The sequence below is a fragment of the Mustela nivalis genome, assembly GCF_964662115.1.
Source record: "Mustela nivalis genome assembly, chromosome: 2".
Lineage (NCBI taxonomy): Eukaryota > Metazoa > Chordata > Mammalia > Carnivora > Mustelidae > Mustela > Mustela nivalis.
The window spans coordinates 52,494,159-52,509,848 of record NC_139021.1 but is presented as its reverse complement, the minus strand read 5'-3'; the positions used below and the strand labels follow the sequence as shown (position 1 = coordinate 52,509,848).

Genomic DNA, 15,690 nt, shown 5'->3' with positions numbered 1-15,690 from the left:
CATAAATTTTATCAAGTTACTCATAACGATAAATATCATTTATGGACAGGGTCCTTTTCTTTCATGTTCAGCGTCTGAGTTCAAAAAATAATTCTATAAAGCCTTTTGGAAACATACAAATACACCACCGATACAAAAAAATCTTGACACATTTTTAACAAGTTGTTTATCAGCGGCTGCAACTCCCCTAGTTTTCTCAAATGCTCCTCATAACACCTTTTCCACAGACAAGCTGGGCTAAGCTGGACCGTGAAATATGCACCCGGGTGTTTACAAGTGACTTAAGGAATAGACTACTTCTGGCATTCTGAGTTTTGTCTTTTTCTTGCATGTTTTTATAATTTGTTTCCCAAATTTATGTACAGTGATGACCAGATTTCTGGCTTTTTGTTTTTCTACTTACTGGAATGCCGGTGAAGGTAACTGGAGGAGACTGCCAAGAAATGCTGAAGCTGCTGCCATTGGGGGTGAACTTGGCTGATCCTGGAATGGTCACAGGGGGCGTGGCCTGTCCAACAGAAAACAGAGAACATTGTTATGAAACAACATTTCTCCTCACAGTCCTAAACTATCATTGCCTCAGCTGGGCCCCGAAAATGGTTTCAGCTGGATTAATATCTTAGACTAATTATCCAATGGGAGGAGGTAAACATAGTCCAAGAGAATAGCCAGAAATAAACTTACTATGTATCTCAGTAAGCTATCTAAGGAATAAAAGCAGATGGTTTTTGATGGTTTCTGAAGAGAAATTTTATTATACATACATACACCTATTTTAGGACATATCTGTGTGTAAAATGCAATGCTTCACTATCAAATTAGGAAAGAAACAATCTTATACAGGGATGCCATGTAGGTAGATTGTTACAATGCTTGGTAGATTGGTACATGGCAATCTGGCAAAATATCTCAAAATTCTTAGTATTCTTTATATTAGCTATGCCACTTCTAGAATTAATTCTAAAGCAATGGATACAAGGATGTTCATTGCAGAGCTATGTATTAGGGTGCTAAAAACTGGAAATGCAAATGTCTAATAATAGGGACGTGGGTAAATAAATCATGATATATCCACAGAGCCTGACATTGTTGAAGAATAGTTATTGGCAAGGGAAAATGTTCATGATATAGTAAGTGGCAAAAACAAAGCACAAGAAAAACAGTATTAAAATAAATTCTACCCCCCACCTTTTTTTAAAAATGGGTATACATACATAGAACAAACTCTTGAAGGACATACAAAAAATATTAATCAAGGGGCTTCTTTTTGTTGGGATTAGGGGATGAATTTTCTTCATTTGCTTATGTTTTTAACATTTTCCATGCTGATAATTTTTAATGTCTATAAATAGAGCAATCCCAATATTGTGAATACATGGTTTGGAAAGGACCTTTTAGATCCCCTACTGTGTGTTCCAGCTCTCACAGAGATGAACAACATAGTTGAAATCGGTTCAGGCCCATGATTTCGAGCCTGTGTTTCTAAATGCAACACTGACAAACAAGAACAAAGAAATTATTTATTCTTTTCGACCAACATAGCAAGAGTCAGGAATGAAATTTATTGCCTCAACTAATTTAATAATTAGCTCCATTCCAAAGCTCTTGAGCGTAAGTCTAGTAAATCAGTGGCTGGTTGTTTCTTCCACAGGTTTCTACATCTAATTATAGATGTAGCTGCTGGTGTCTGTGGTTTTATAACTGGCATTGCTGGAAAATATTTTGGCAAATACTTTGCAAGAGCCATAAGCTGTTCATGTTATATCCTCTGACTCAGTAATTACTCTTCTGGGAATTTAAAGCAGGGGAAAAAGCTACTGGCACAGAGGTGTGCATAGTAGAGTTACTAATAACAGTGGAAGAAACTAGAGAGACTAAGGAGTAGATACCTAACAATAACAGAATGATTAAAAAACGGTGCTTCTATGTAACTGCAAACTATTCAGTTACATGGAAAGTGTTTATAAAACCAGGGTGGGAGAACACAGACAGGAGATTTTTTTTTTTTTTAAGTTGCACAGAGTGGTTGAGAATTATGGAAAAAATGTTTTCTTAAAACTTGAATGTTTTGAAATGTCATTAAAACAAATCAACGTTTACAAGAGTTAATAATTGCTGAGGGGACAAAGGAGCTTTGCAGGGTTGGTCTGTAAGGTCTTATCAGACTTTCCAGTGAAGGAGACCAGCTTCTGCCTGGCAGGTCTGGAGTGGTCCCAAGAATTTACATTTCTAACAAGTTCCCAGGTGATGCTGACACTGTTGATTTGGGGAACACTATAATCTCCTCTATCTGTGAGGCGTAGTTACCATTTTAGAAGGCGGGGTAGAAAGTCCCAGATTTGGGGTGTGTGGCCATCATGTCATTGTGCCAAAGCGGTTCAGTGCTCACCTTTTCATTTATTTTATTTTTTGTTTAACAGATACTTATACCGTGGGCCAGGCACCCTTCTGAGATCTTTACAATATGAAGGATTTTAATCCTATGACAACATCTAAGGGATTGGATCTTCAATCAGTACTGGGAAATCCAAGAGCCCATAGGGTCCCATCTGTGTGAGATCTGGGCTTTAAGAGGAGAAAAAGAAAAAACAAACTCAGCTCTTGGGCTACTTCTGTGATGCTGTTTTCCCACCAGGTAACCCTTTCCTCGCACGGCAGAATGCTACTGCTTTTGGTTGGCGGGGAGGGGTCAAGCTTTACTTTCACAGTCCTCGGCCCGTCACCTGGTAAGCATGGTCGGTATGCACGAGGTAGAGGGTGGTGGGAGCTGAGCGGCTCAAGGGTGTCATCAGTTTAGTCTCAGTTTTGGCACAAGGAGTCTCTGTTCGGCTTGAATCTGGTATGGGGTAAGTGGGAGGCGAAGCCAGGGATTGAGACGGTGACACGGGAGCCAGGCTGCTCAGTCCATCTGCCACTGAGTCTGTGTTGAGCTTGATCTCCGTGTAGTAAAAGTCCTCTTCGCCATCACTATAGTCGGAGTCCCCAACACGCCTAGGGCAAAAGAGGGCAAAACGATTATACCAACCCAGTGAGCTTTCTTGCCTCGAAATCTTGCACTTGCTATTTCCTTTGTCTGGAATGCTTTTCCTTGGTCTTGTCTGTCTGGCAAATGCTGACTTATTCTGCAACACTCAACTGTCTACTTTCAAGGGAAGCCTTCCTTGACCTCTTAAAACAATTTATCCAATCAATTATTCAACAACTAAATGAGAATCTGGGATGTCCAGGTGCTTTTTAGGGTCTCCTGATATGGTGAACTAAGCACAGGCTATGGCCTGATGGAACTGACCCTCTAGCAGGGGAGGCAGACACGGAACCCATAAAGAAATGTATATTTAATATATCAGTGGTAGATCCCACAGAGAAGAACCATTCAGCATCCTTTAGCAGGGGAGTTGCTGAAGGAAAGGCATTTGTTTCAAAGAAAGTGTTGAGAAGAAGTCTCTCTGAAGAGGTGACACGTGGGCAGGGGCCTGAGTGACGTGAGGGAAAAACCCACCCCAGGTTGTGCAGGAAGATCTCGCAGCAGAGAGCAGCACGTGCTCTGGGGTGGGCGGGTCGGTGTTTTCCAACCCACGGCTAAGAGGCCCGTGGCTGGTGCTCAGCGCAAGAACAGAGACAGAGGCAAGATGGCGCAGGGCTGCGTAGGCCTTGGAATGGCTTTGAACGTTGTTCTCAGTGTGATGGAAGCCAGGGGGCTTGTGGAGCATCTAAGGTGCTTTAGGATCACTCTGGTGAGTGTCTGGAAGACAGGGGGCAGGGGGCAAGGGCAGGAGGCAGGCAAGGAGGCTGTGGTCAGTGATCCTCCAGGTGACCGTTGGCAGTGTCTGGGCAATGGAAGTGACCAGATGTCCAATCTGGGTTGTATGTTGAAGGTTAGGAGTCAGGACGTAACTCCTCACCGCGAGGTCCGCTATGCTCCCTTGGAAGTGTATTCATTTTATTTAATTCACTTTACTTATTTATTTGGCACATTTCTGTAATTTTTTTTTTTAAAACCCTCATCACCTCCCTAAGACTGGGATTCTCCAGGGCTATGTCTTATTCGTTCTGTGTCCCTCCACACATATCGATGTATCCAGCACATGGTAGCTGCCTATTAAAGGTTGCATGGATGAAGCTGAGGTCCTTGTAACACAGTGATTATCAGCATTAATCCTGGAGTCAGATTTCCCAGGTTCGAATCCTGACGTTTTCAGCCATGAGTGTGATGGGACAGCTTCCATGGCCCAGGGCTTCTGGCTTCTCATAGACGAAATGGGGACAATCGTAGTGCCTGCTTTTTTGAGAACTTTTTTGTGAGAATTTTGTGTGTATTAATAAATACTCAGGGTTTAGAAGTGTGCCTCACACATCAGAAATATTGAGTGCTTATTGAATTAAATAAAAATATTTACATTAAATTAAATTTAAATTTAAATGAAGTTGAGAGCACCTGGGTGGCTCAACTCTTTTCCCGCTCCCACTCCCCCTGCTTATGTTCCTTCTCTCACTGTGTCTCTCTCTGTCAAATAAATAAATAAAATCTTTAAATAAAATAAAATAAAGTTGAAGTTAGAAGGCCTCAATTTTTGCTGTCACCCAGAAAAATATCTTCTTGGTGTTTTTAAAGTTCTCCCTGAGACATGGGCAATTGTTTTGTTTACTCAAACAGAAAGTTTTGAGTAAAATAAAATAACTGCCCATCTCTTTATTTTATTTTTTAAAAGATTTTATTTGTCAGAGAGAGAGAAAGCACAAGCAGGCAGAGTGGCAGGCAGAGGAGGCAGAGAGAGAAGCAGGCTCCCCACTGAGCAAGGAGCCGGATGCGGGGCTCCATCCCAGGACCCTGAGATCATGACCTGAGCGAAGGCAGCCGCTTAATGGACAGAGTGTCCCATCATCACCTTATTTAAAAAAATTATCCTTTTACTTTAGTTAGATGACTTTTTTCTTAAGCCTGTTGTTTCCCCCCTAAGATTTTATTTATTTATTTGAGGGAGAGAGAGAGAGAGAGAGAGAGAGAGAAAGGGTGTGAGCTGGTGGGGAGGGGCAGAGGCAGAAGGAGAAGCAAGTTCTTAGCTGAGCAGGGAGCCTGATTGTGGTGGTGGGGGGCTTTATCCCAGGACCCTGGCATCATGACCTGAGCCAAAGTGAGATCTTTAACAAACTAAGCCACCCAGGTGCCCCTGTCCATCACCTTAGAAAACATTTATTCAATTTGTTAATTTCTGCACAAGTGGTGCACATCTAGCAATTTTTTTTTTAAGCATCCTGGTTTTATAGGATGGCCTCTGTACATCTCCCATCCATGAGGTACCCCCAAATTTCATATCCAGCAGCAGTAGTAGATTACTCACTTGGAATAAACGCCACCCCCCCCTTTCCAAGCCCTATATAGAACCTAAAATAAAAATCTCCCCCTCTCCTCCGCCTTTCTGTCTGGTCAAATCCATAGCTTCTCCCAGCCTTGTCCCATTTCCCCTGAGCTCTCAGGCCCAGGCGTCTGGGGAGGTGTCTCTGTACTGTACCAGGTCTGGCAGGGTTTGGCTTTCTGACAAGCATACCATTAAAGACCCCAGAGAGTGGGCCCAAGAATGTGCCCCTGTTCTATTCCTGTCCCCACTTCCTTTCCAGAAAAGGGCAGGCTGAGTTGCTACTAATAGACACACACAGGCCTAGGGGAAATCGTGTGTCCCACACGGGGATAAATCAGGATCAGCCCCTGCTGTACAAGAGGGCAGTGACATTGAAGAGAAAAGCAGTATATTTTTTATACTTTTGGTGTGCACTGCAGCCGTATCAGATGTGATACATATTTTGGGGAGGGGGGCTCCCCTTCTCTCCCCACCAGCCAACATTCATTAAAAACATTCCATCATCTTATATCACATACTTGAGCTCATGGATTAAAGCAAAGGTGATTTCCCTCTCCCAGCCAGTAAGAGAGCTGAGGCCCTGGGCTTCGGATTCACACAGACAGGCCTCGGAGCTCCGCTCTCCCCGGCCCAACCCCCCGGCGGCGGCAGCTGACAGGGCTGGGAATCCTAATTCACCAAGGCAATTTTAAGAGCACAGTGTAAAAAGGGAATCCTAGGGAAGCCAATAGTAGTGGCTGCGTTTTGAATTTTACCCACCGTGAGAGCAGCCCGGGAGCTCAGAGACAAATCGTAGATGCCACTTATCGTCTATAAATACATAGCCTTGGCAGGCTTCTTCGAGGTACTCAATAGGATTCAGTTTTCTGGGCAGATGGACTTTAAAACAAACACCCTCACTCCTGATTATAGCTTCGGGAGGTTTTTTCTCTAAACCTTTAAATAACTGAGTTATTTACATTACGAGTGGTCCTGACAATGAGGTTTGAGGGGAGACACTGCAGGATTTCCTTCTTAGGAGACCTCAGGAACAGGAGTGAGGGTGCTCTGCCTTGTGGGGTTTTGGTGTGGTATTTCTTGGACCGTGAAGGGAGACAGCCCCTCTGGCGAGGGGAGCAGAAGCCCAGACTTGCTGCACCACGCCCGCAGCGCTCTGGAACCTTCTGTGTGCTATCCTCTGGAAGGGTCTGGCTGTGTCGCCAACCGGGAGCACTACGAGGAAGCAGGCTAGATCCCTGCTTCTCTCTACAGTCCTTGAAGGAATCCACCCGCACAGAGCCACCAAGTCACCTTAGAACCCATTTTCATTTTCATTTTTTTTTTTTAAAGATTTTATTTATTTGACAGACAGAGATCACAAGTAGGCAGAGAGGCAGGCAGAGAGAGAAGGGGAAGCAGGCTCCTTGCTGAGCAGAGAGCCTGGTGTAGGGCTCGATCCCAGGACCCTGGGATCATGACCAGAGCTGAAGGCAGAGGCTTTAACCCACTGAGCCACCCTGGCGTCCCTTGTTTTCTTTTCATACCACTTTTGTATGGATGATGAATTTCCTAAATTTGTCCCTTGCTGGGCAAGGTGACTCTAGTGTTTATTTCTCTACATCACCTTGTTGAAAGGACTCCTCTGTCCAACCATCCGGGGACTTGGCCATGCGTTTGCATTTGCCTTATACACATTGGTTATTCCATACAGCCTCCGGAGGTCCTTCCACATCCGATGTCCCTGGGCAGGAGAGACCCAGAGACTAAGGGAGAAGGCTGCTGAACCTCCACTGCCCCATAGGTGGGACCCCTCTCATAGCTGCTGCTGGAAACTTTGTGTTCTCTTTCCTTAGAAAGGTTTTTATATAACACAGGGAAAAACATAGATTGGACACATAAAGGGCTTATTTGAGCAACAGAAAATGATGGAACCAACTCATCGGCTAACATAAGAGTAGAAACCACAGCACTGATTGACACAGTGGTTCTTAAGCCCTTCTAAGGCCATATATATGCTTTTGAGGCTCAAAGTCATGAATACTCTGCCTTGGGAAAAAAAATGCACATTTAATTTGACAGACAATTTCAGGGGCTCCAGGGAACCTGTCCTACCCTTGCGTTTTATATTTTTCAGACCACTCTCACACACTTTTATATTTTGATCCTTAAACAGGGCTGATTTTACTATTGGTCTCATTGTCAGAGGGTACAGAAGCTCAGAGCAGTGACTTGCCTAAGATCACTTAGCAAGCCAACTGGGGAGGCTTTGCAAGGTTAAATCCACATTCTTCCCACGGTGCCAGGCAGGCCTGCGTGATTGGAGTGGCCATCCCCATAGGGACTAGGAAGATCAGGCAGGCCTGTGTCAAGATCAAGATCTATTCCTGTGTCATTTCTTAGAGCGGGTGGATGCGATGGTGCTCAAGGCAGCCACAGCAAGCCCTGAGGGGAGGACTGCCTTACCCAAGATGAATGGTCCGTATGTGTTTCTGGATGCCCGCTGCCGTGCTCAGCACCTTCCCGCAGTTCTTCCAGAGGCATTTGAACATCACCTTCATAGAATTCTGTAAAAGAGAAAGTTACATTAAAATGAAAACTAGCCCATCAGCATTTTCTGTCGACCCAACACATTTTTTCCCCTTTGTTAGAAAAGGAACAACTTGGGCACCTGGATGGCTCCGACGGTTCAACATCTGCCTTCAGCTCAGGTTGTGATCCCAGGATCCTAGGATGGAGGCCTGTGTTGGGTTCCTCACTCAGCGGGGGGCCTGATTCTCCCTCTCCCTCTCCCCCTCCCTCCTGCTTATGGTCTCTCTCTTTCTCTCTCAAATAAATAAATAAATACCCCCTCCCCCCAGAGAAAGAAAAGTAACAGCTTGCGGTGCCTGGGTGACTCAGTTAAGTGTCCGACTCAATTTTGGATCAGGTCATGATCTCATGGTTGTAGGATCGAGCCCCACGTTGGACTGGGTGCTCAGCAGGGACTCTGCTTCAGATTCCCTTCCACTCCTTTTCCCTCTGCCCCTCTACTCTGCACTCTCTCTTTCCTAAATAAATAAATAAATAATCTTTTTTTTTTTTTTTTTTTTAAAGGTAACAACTTCCCATCATCTTGACATAATGCAGCATACCATTCTAGGGAACCTCCCTATCCCGCCAGCTGGTGAGGAGCTTGGTGACCTCAGACATTTTTTCTGCATCCTTCATGGATTCTAAATTGCCCTGAGTATTTAGTTCACTTTCATTAAGGCGGTCACAATGTCATTTAGGTGTTAATGATGGTATCTAACATCCACTGTGCACTTACCACATGCCAAGTGCTGTTACAATAGTCTACCTCATTTAATTCTAAGAAATAGATACTATCATTGCCATCACTTACAGATTCATAGAAAGTGTCAGTAAACCAGTAAACCATAGAAAGTGAATAAACCAGCTTCTAGCAAAGCTGGGAATGCTGGGAGCTGGGCACCAGGAACCGCCCCTTTCTATCAGGACACAATGACAGCTTCTTTTCAAGGGTCTCAGTGTCTTCCCCAAATAGTCCAGCACAGTGATTGAGAGCAGTGAATTTGTTTTTTGTTTTTTAAATATCTTATTTATTTGACAGAGAGAGAGAGTGAGAGACAGAACATAAGCAGTGGGAGTGGGAAAAGCAGGCTTCCTGCTGAGCAGGGAGCCCGATGCGGGGCTCGATCCCGGGACCCTGAGATCATGACATGAGCCGAAGGCAGACGCTTAATGTCTGAGCCACCTGGGCATCCCTGAGATTACTGATTTTGGACTTATTCAAGTCCTCGGCTCCTTTATTTAGTAAGTAGGAATAAAAACGGTACCTGTCTCAGAGGGATATTATGGGATTAAACGAGGTCATGAAAGTGAATCCTTTAACACAACACCAACAGGGGTAATTTTTCAAGTGGTCGTTGTTATGGTATTACTAGGGTTATACTTCCTGAAATGAATTTGACAGGATATTAGTTTTCTCCAGAGAAGGCCCTTGTCCTTGGGATGCTGCCACTTTGCTGATTTTTCCCATAGGCCTGGTGACGGTCACTTCTGTGTGCTCCCCGAGCCCCGTTTCCTTTTCATCCTGAACACACAGCGAGACTTCATTTCCCAGCCCCCCTTGCTGTCAGGTGGGGACGTGTGACTGACTTAGGACTAACAGACTGTGAGCGGAAGTGATAGCTATTCCTTCTAAGACTTGTCTCTAAACTACGTGGCAGTGCCATTCCAGCCCTGGCCGCTGACTAGATGCTGAGGACACTCAACCACTCAGGGGACCCACTTGATCAGGGGTTCTTAATCTTTTGTTTGCTGTGCACCTGTGGAAAATAATATATATATATTTTAAAGATTTTATTTATTTATTTGACAGAGAGAGATATCACAAGTAGGCGGAGAGGCAGGCAGAGAGAGAGAGGAGGAAGCAGAGAACCCGATGTGGGGCTTGATCCCAGGACCCTGGGATCATGACCTGAGCTGAAGGCAGAGGCTTTAACCCACTGAGCCACCCAGGTGCCCTGAAACTAATATTTTTTAACATTTAAAATAAAACAAGAGAAACACAAAGAAGAGCAAGCGTATTGAAATAGTTACCCAAATATTAAAAATATTTTGCGATATGGTTAGTACTCTTTAATGAACATATCAAATAAGAAGGTCTTGAATTTAAGTCTAATAACTATCACAATTTCAAAGTCGTGTTAAGTCTAAATGATATTTCACGGTATCTGCTAAAATTATAATGTGATATGAAACTACTGGTGCTTTCTATTGGTAGTAAAGTCACAGGAGGCACTAGTATTGTGCTTTGATGCTGTCAATTGTACCTGCAGGAGATGCAGAATTATAGTTAAGAGTTTAATGACAATGAAAATGCACTTTTTTCCCACTTCAAGTTCACAGACCCTCTTGAACTCTGTCCAGCCTTTTGGGGACTGAGGACTGCAGGTTAAGAATCCCTGCATTAGGAGGAAGGAGCCCCGGTCCCTGAAGGACTGTGTGGGCCCTCCCACCTGACCTGCTTGGATTGTGACATCCGAGATAAATAAACCTTTATGGTGTTACGCCACTGAGGTTTGGAAATCGGCTGTTCGAACAGTAAGCCAGCTCTTACCAATAAACATTGTGGCGGTGACACCTTCCCCGAAGTGATGGGATTGATGCAGCTTTGTTTACAGGTCCAGTAGGATTTCTGCCATCAAGCCCATGTGGGGCCCACCAGTACAGCCCCTGTTCTACAGGGCAGTCATTTACACATTTAGAAGATGACTCATTCAGGTATTACCAATGGGATTAGTATCCTGATCCTGCCACTGCCCCCCCCCACTCTTCCCCCCGAAGACTTTTTATACATTTCTCAACGGGAAAGACACTTGGAAACTTCCAGAACTGAGGAGTATTTCTGGGTGCTGGGGAATGGCCACTTTCAGCATGGCGTGTGGAAGGAACATCACAGCAGCCGAGGGCTGCAGGTCAGCTCGAGAGGACTAGCGACCGCAGGAGCCGGGCAGCCTGCCGTGTCCCCGAGGCTCTGCCTGGCAGGCTGGCACTCACGACCCCACAAGCCAGCCGTTCCCGCCTCAGGGCCTGGGTGTCCCCAGCAGCTGGGGGACGCTGGCCGCAGGCCGCTCTGAGCTACACAGGAGCTGGAGCTGGAGAAGCAGCGTGTGAAGGAACCAGGGAAGCAAACACATACTTAGGAGATTTGAGAGGACATAATACTGATGAGTCTGCGTTTATTCTAAGGGGACAGTTCACAAATCTCAGGCTCCCCTGATCTCATTGGGCTACTGAACTAAACTCACGGGTTGTAGGGTGAACCAAAAGGGGAGAGTTTCGATCCGACCCCTCAGCCCCAAAGGTTCACAGGAAGGAACTCTGCCTGGTATTTTGTATTCCGAGCAGAGAATGACTTAACAATATTAATGAACAAACCCTCACACCATGAGGGCTTTTTACCCACTTTCCAAACAATGAAGCTAAACGATTAAAAAATCTCATCCACTTAAGAGAATTAATGACTCAAACTGAAATTACATGTACCTGAGAGTCCAAATGTCTGCCTGGAAATAAAGTCATGATCAATGAAAACACTTTTTGATTCATTCCAAACCTTTCTGCCATTGGTGTTCTTTGATTAATGAAACCAAAGAGCTATTTAGCTAGGAATATTCCAGGTGCCCGGGATAGAGGGGGGGGAAAAAAAAAGAGAGAGAGAGAGGAAAAAAACCCAAACCTGCTCTCCAGGAACTTACATGGTGGTGGGAGAGGACAGAAAAGTTAATAGATGGTGACGGCTTCAGCTATGGGAAGTTTTTGGAGAGGGGTGTGGTGGCTGTAGGTCAGAGAATGCTTCTCGAAGGTGACTTTTGAGCTGGGACCTAAAAGTTGGAGCAGCAGATAGCCATGCTAAGAGCTGGAGTTTTCCGGGAGAAAGAGGAAGAGATTTTGGCACATTGGAGGGCCAGAAAGAAGAGTGAGTTTAGAAGGAAATGAGAGAGAGAGAGAGAGAGAGAATCATCTGAGACAAGGTACACAGACAACGAGGACCAGATCATGAGGGTCTTGTAGGTGACAGTAAGGAATTTGGATTTTTTTTTTTTAAAGATTTTATTTCTTTATTAGAGAGACAGAGATCACAAGCAGGCAGAGAGGCAGGCAGAGAGAGAGGAGGAAGCAGGCTCCCTGCTGAGCAGAGAGCCCGATGCGGGGCTTGATCCCAGGACCCTGAGATCATGACCTGAGCAGAAGACAGCGGCTTAACCCACTGAGCCACCCAGGCGCCCAGGAATTTGGAATTTATTCTAAAATAAAAGAGAAGGTACTGAAGGGGTTTAAGCAGGGGATTGATATTATATGATTATATGATTTAGGTTTTAAAAAAACATCACTTCAGGGACAGCTGGGTGACTCTGTTGGTTAAACATCTGCCTTCAGCTCAGGTCACGATCGTGGGGTCCTAGGATTGAGCCCCATATCAGGCTCCTTTCTCAGCAGGGAGTCTGCGTCTCCCTCTCCCTTGGCCTGTCTCCCTGACTTGTGCACTCTCTCTCTCTCTCTGAAATAAATAAAATCTTTTAAAAAAACTACCATTCATCTTGGGGAGAGAGCAACAAGGTCGCCTGTGTTATGCTACCGCAGGCCAGAGAACATGGTGGATGGAAGCAGGTTGGCAGTGAGCACGGATAAAGCAGACACATTCAAGATATGTTTTGGAAGCAGATCCAACAGTGCTGGCTTTGGGTTGAATATGAGGAGTGGTACAACATCGAGGCCAGGTATACGATGGTCTTAAAGGCGACTTGCTATATAGCTAGGCAAATTGTGGTTCTGTTTTGAATATATTGATTTAGAGATAACTATTGTAGATCAGGAAGAGGTGGCAGGTACAGCACCGGACATGTGAGCCTGGAACTTAGGGCAAGTCAGGGCTAGAGATGGACATCTGGAGTCCGGGGCTGAAGGATTACTTAAAACTTAGGTCTGGATGAGATCATGCAGGGAAAAATGCAACTAGAGATGGGTAGAAGGCCCAGGACTCTGTAGCTTCCAGTAATTCCTACTGGGGAGAGACAGCAGGAGCAGTCAGAGAGAGAGAGAGAGAGAGAGAGCAGAAGTCAGAGAGAGAGACAGAGCAGAATCAAAGAGAGAGAGAGAAAGATGGAGAGCAGGAACAGTCAGAAAGAGACACAGACACACACAGAGGAAGAGCAGTCAGAGAGAGAGAGAGGGGAAGTCAAGACAGTGCAGTATTATGGCACAGGTAGAGGAAAGTGTTCAAGAAGGAAGATGTGGCCAACAGCGTTGAACGCAGGCTGGGGAGAGTCCATGGAGGCCAAACATGGCAGCTGTCGGCGGCCCAGACAAGAGCAGATTTCACAGAGCAGCGGGGCAGGAAGTCAGACTGCCTAGGGACAGACAGGAAGTGGGGTTGAAGGAAGTGAAGAGAGAAACTTTTCAAGAAACGTGGCCGGTCTGATCTGCGGGCGGTAAAGGGAGAGCTTGTAAAGACTGAGTGATACTCAAGTGGATTTTTATGCTGATGGGAAGAGCTGCCAAGGGAGAAGAGACGGACCCTGCTGCAGAGATGCGGGGGTGGGAGTGGGGGGCACACGGGCTGAGGCCCTGCAGGAGGACGACCCGGCTCTCCTGCCTCCAGCCTGGCTGGGAGGGCTGCCCTGGATGGCAGCAGGGAGGTCCTCCCCTGGAAGAGAAGAAAACCAAGGGATGGATGTAGATTCAGTGAATTTGCTGATTTAAAAAAAGGCATTCCTGTCTGAATGCTTCTAATTTTTCAGTGAGGTAGGAAGTGAGGTCAAAGTGAAGGGCGGAGGGCGGAGGCTGTGAGGGAGCTTTGAGGGAGCAGAGAAGGCTGACATGGGGCTTTAGAGACCGGGAAAGCACCAGCAAGGCATATGATACTATTTTCAGATTCAGAGGGGGAAACCAGAACCCCAAAATTAGGAGACAGATCCAGTGTCCCTGGATGGTTCCTACCAATGAGTCAGTTGATAGAATATATTACACCATACCAGAGCCAAATTCCTTCTACGTCTTAGGAATTTTTTAAAGGTTCAAATTGCTGATAGTTTTAGGAAATGACTATCATACTGGTATTTTTGTGCATAACAAGTATTATTGATAAGGTTGGTGTTCATAGTCCTTGTAGGAATATGTCAAACATTTGTTTATTTAAGTTGATAAGCAGTAAAGCTCAGTACTGATTATAGAAAAATGTCACTGGTATAACTCCTTCCATTAGTTAGGAGGAAACAGCAGATACAGGGCTATCAATTCCAAAAGCTACAGCGAAGCTGACCGAGACCCTCTCTGAATCCCTTGGAATTGGGATAACTGCCAATTGTTTGAGCATCGTCTCCTCAATCACACCCTCACTTCCATGGACCCCTGCTAAGGGCTCCACGGAAATCTGTTACCCAAAGAAAAGTTGGCAATGCATCTGAAAAGTGACCAACTTTGCTTCCTCTTTGCTTTTTTCTTTTGCTGGGTTTCCAAGAAACTTGCCGGGGTTGGAAGCTCTCAGAGTAGGAACCATGATTTCTTGCCCAACACTCACTCTACTCCTGTGCCTAACATAACCTAGCAATTAGAATTTGTTGTGTTGAATCTTGGGAACGTTGTGCTTTGGGGCCACAGCAATGAGCCACGTTTGAGACATCTTAATTTACTTAAGCATTTTGGAATGTAGTAAATAATCAATGTTCAAAGGATGTTTGTCAAAAAGATGGTTGTTTTGTGGAATTCAAGAAGATTTCCCAGGGTGATTAACACTTGATTATCTTACATGGCTGTAAATGAACTTCTTAGTGTAGGCTCATGGCAAGTGTGGTGAGCACTGAATTCTAGATGGCTTTCTCTCTGCTCCATATAGTACTTTTTCCTTCCAGCCTTACACACCCCGCACTGATAAGTACTTAAAGAAGGTCTAAGTTCACCAGAAGGAAATGGAAAATGTGCAACAGGAAAAATGACTGTCTATAACAATTCGGGTCATTAGCATAAGTCATCGGAAGGCCTTTATGCAGTATTACACTCCAGATGTATAGAGTAAGTTCTTGCTGATTTGCAAGGTGGTTGCAAATGTGGACTCAGAAGCATGATTATATATGGTAGGGAGACCTTTCACTGTATTTGGGGAGGGGGCACTCCCAGACCCCTTCATTTTATCCCAAACTGCCAGAGATCTGCCTTTATAATTTACACATGCATAGATATTTGTTATCTCTAAATTTAGGAGCAAAACAGACTAATCTTTGGAAGCACTTAATCATTTTGACCCAATTGAACTTTTAGGGATTTATCATAAGAAAATCATTTGACATGTCTGCCAAGTGATGTGTATCAAGATGATCATCGCATGGATTTTTAGACTAGCAAGAAATCCAAAATCATCTCAAGGTTACTAACTGAGGGAATTATGGGGAGATAGGTTAAATTAATTTCATATAACTGAATATTAAGGAATCTTAAAAATGAAGTTGCAAGAAAAGCTTCTTTGACATGAGAGAACAAGTTCCCAGTGCAGAAGGGAATTGCTCATACTTCCTCTTCGTCTCTACAGGCTCCCACAACTCCCTTCTCCACCCAGGTCAGTGCCTCAGGGCTCAACTTTATGCATCAGTGGGTCCCCCTGCCCACTGGTTTGGCCAATGAGAGGCACTGACAGGAGGTGAGGAGGCAAGAGGAGAGACCAGAAGGCAGGAGGGTAGGGATTCCCTCAGCTTCCTGTCTGCCTGGCCACAGGTGGGCAGTGGCTACATTTCTCCTCCCAAAACTAACACTTCGGTGATATTTTCAGTTTCAGTATGCCCCTAGGTTCTGGCAG

General features: G+C 45.0%; 1 protein-coding gene across 1 annotated transcript in view; it reads right to left on the bottom strand.

The window, feature by feature from the left end:
• The window catches only part of ZNF704 (zinc finger protein 704), a 239,813-nt gene that overhangs the window by 21,768 nt on the left and 202,355 nt on the right, over positions 1–15,690 (bottom strand). The window contains exons 5-7 of the mRNA XM_082719437.1: positions 7,800–7,900; positions 2,724–2,991; positions 404–508 (exon numbers count right to left, since the gene is read on the bottom strand). Of these exons, the coding sequence (XP_082575563.1) occupies positions 404–508; positions 2,724–2,991; positions 7,800–7,900 (474 nt within the window). The remainder of the gene's footprint in view (positions 1–403; positions 509–2,723; positions 2,992–7,799; positions 7,901–15,690) is intronic.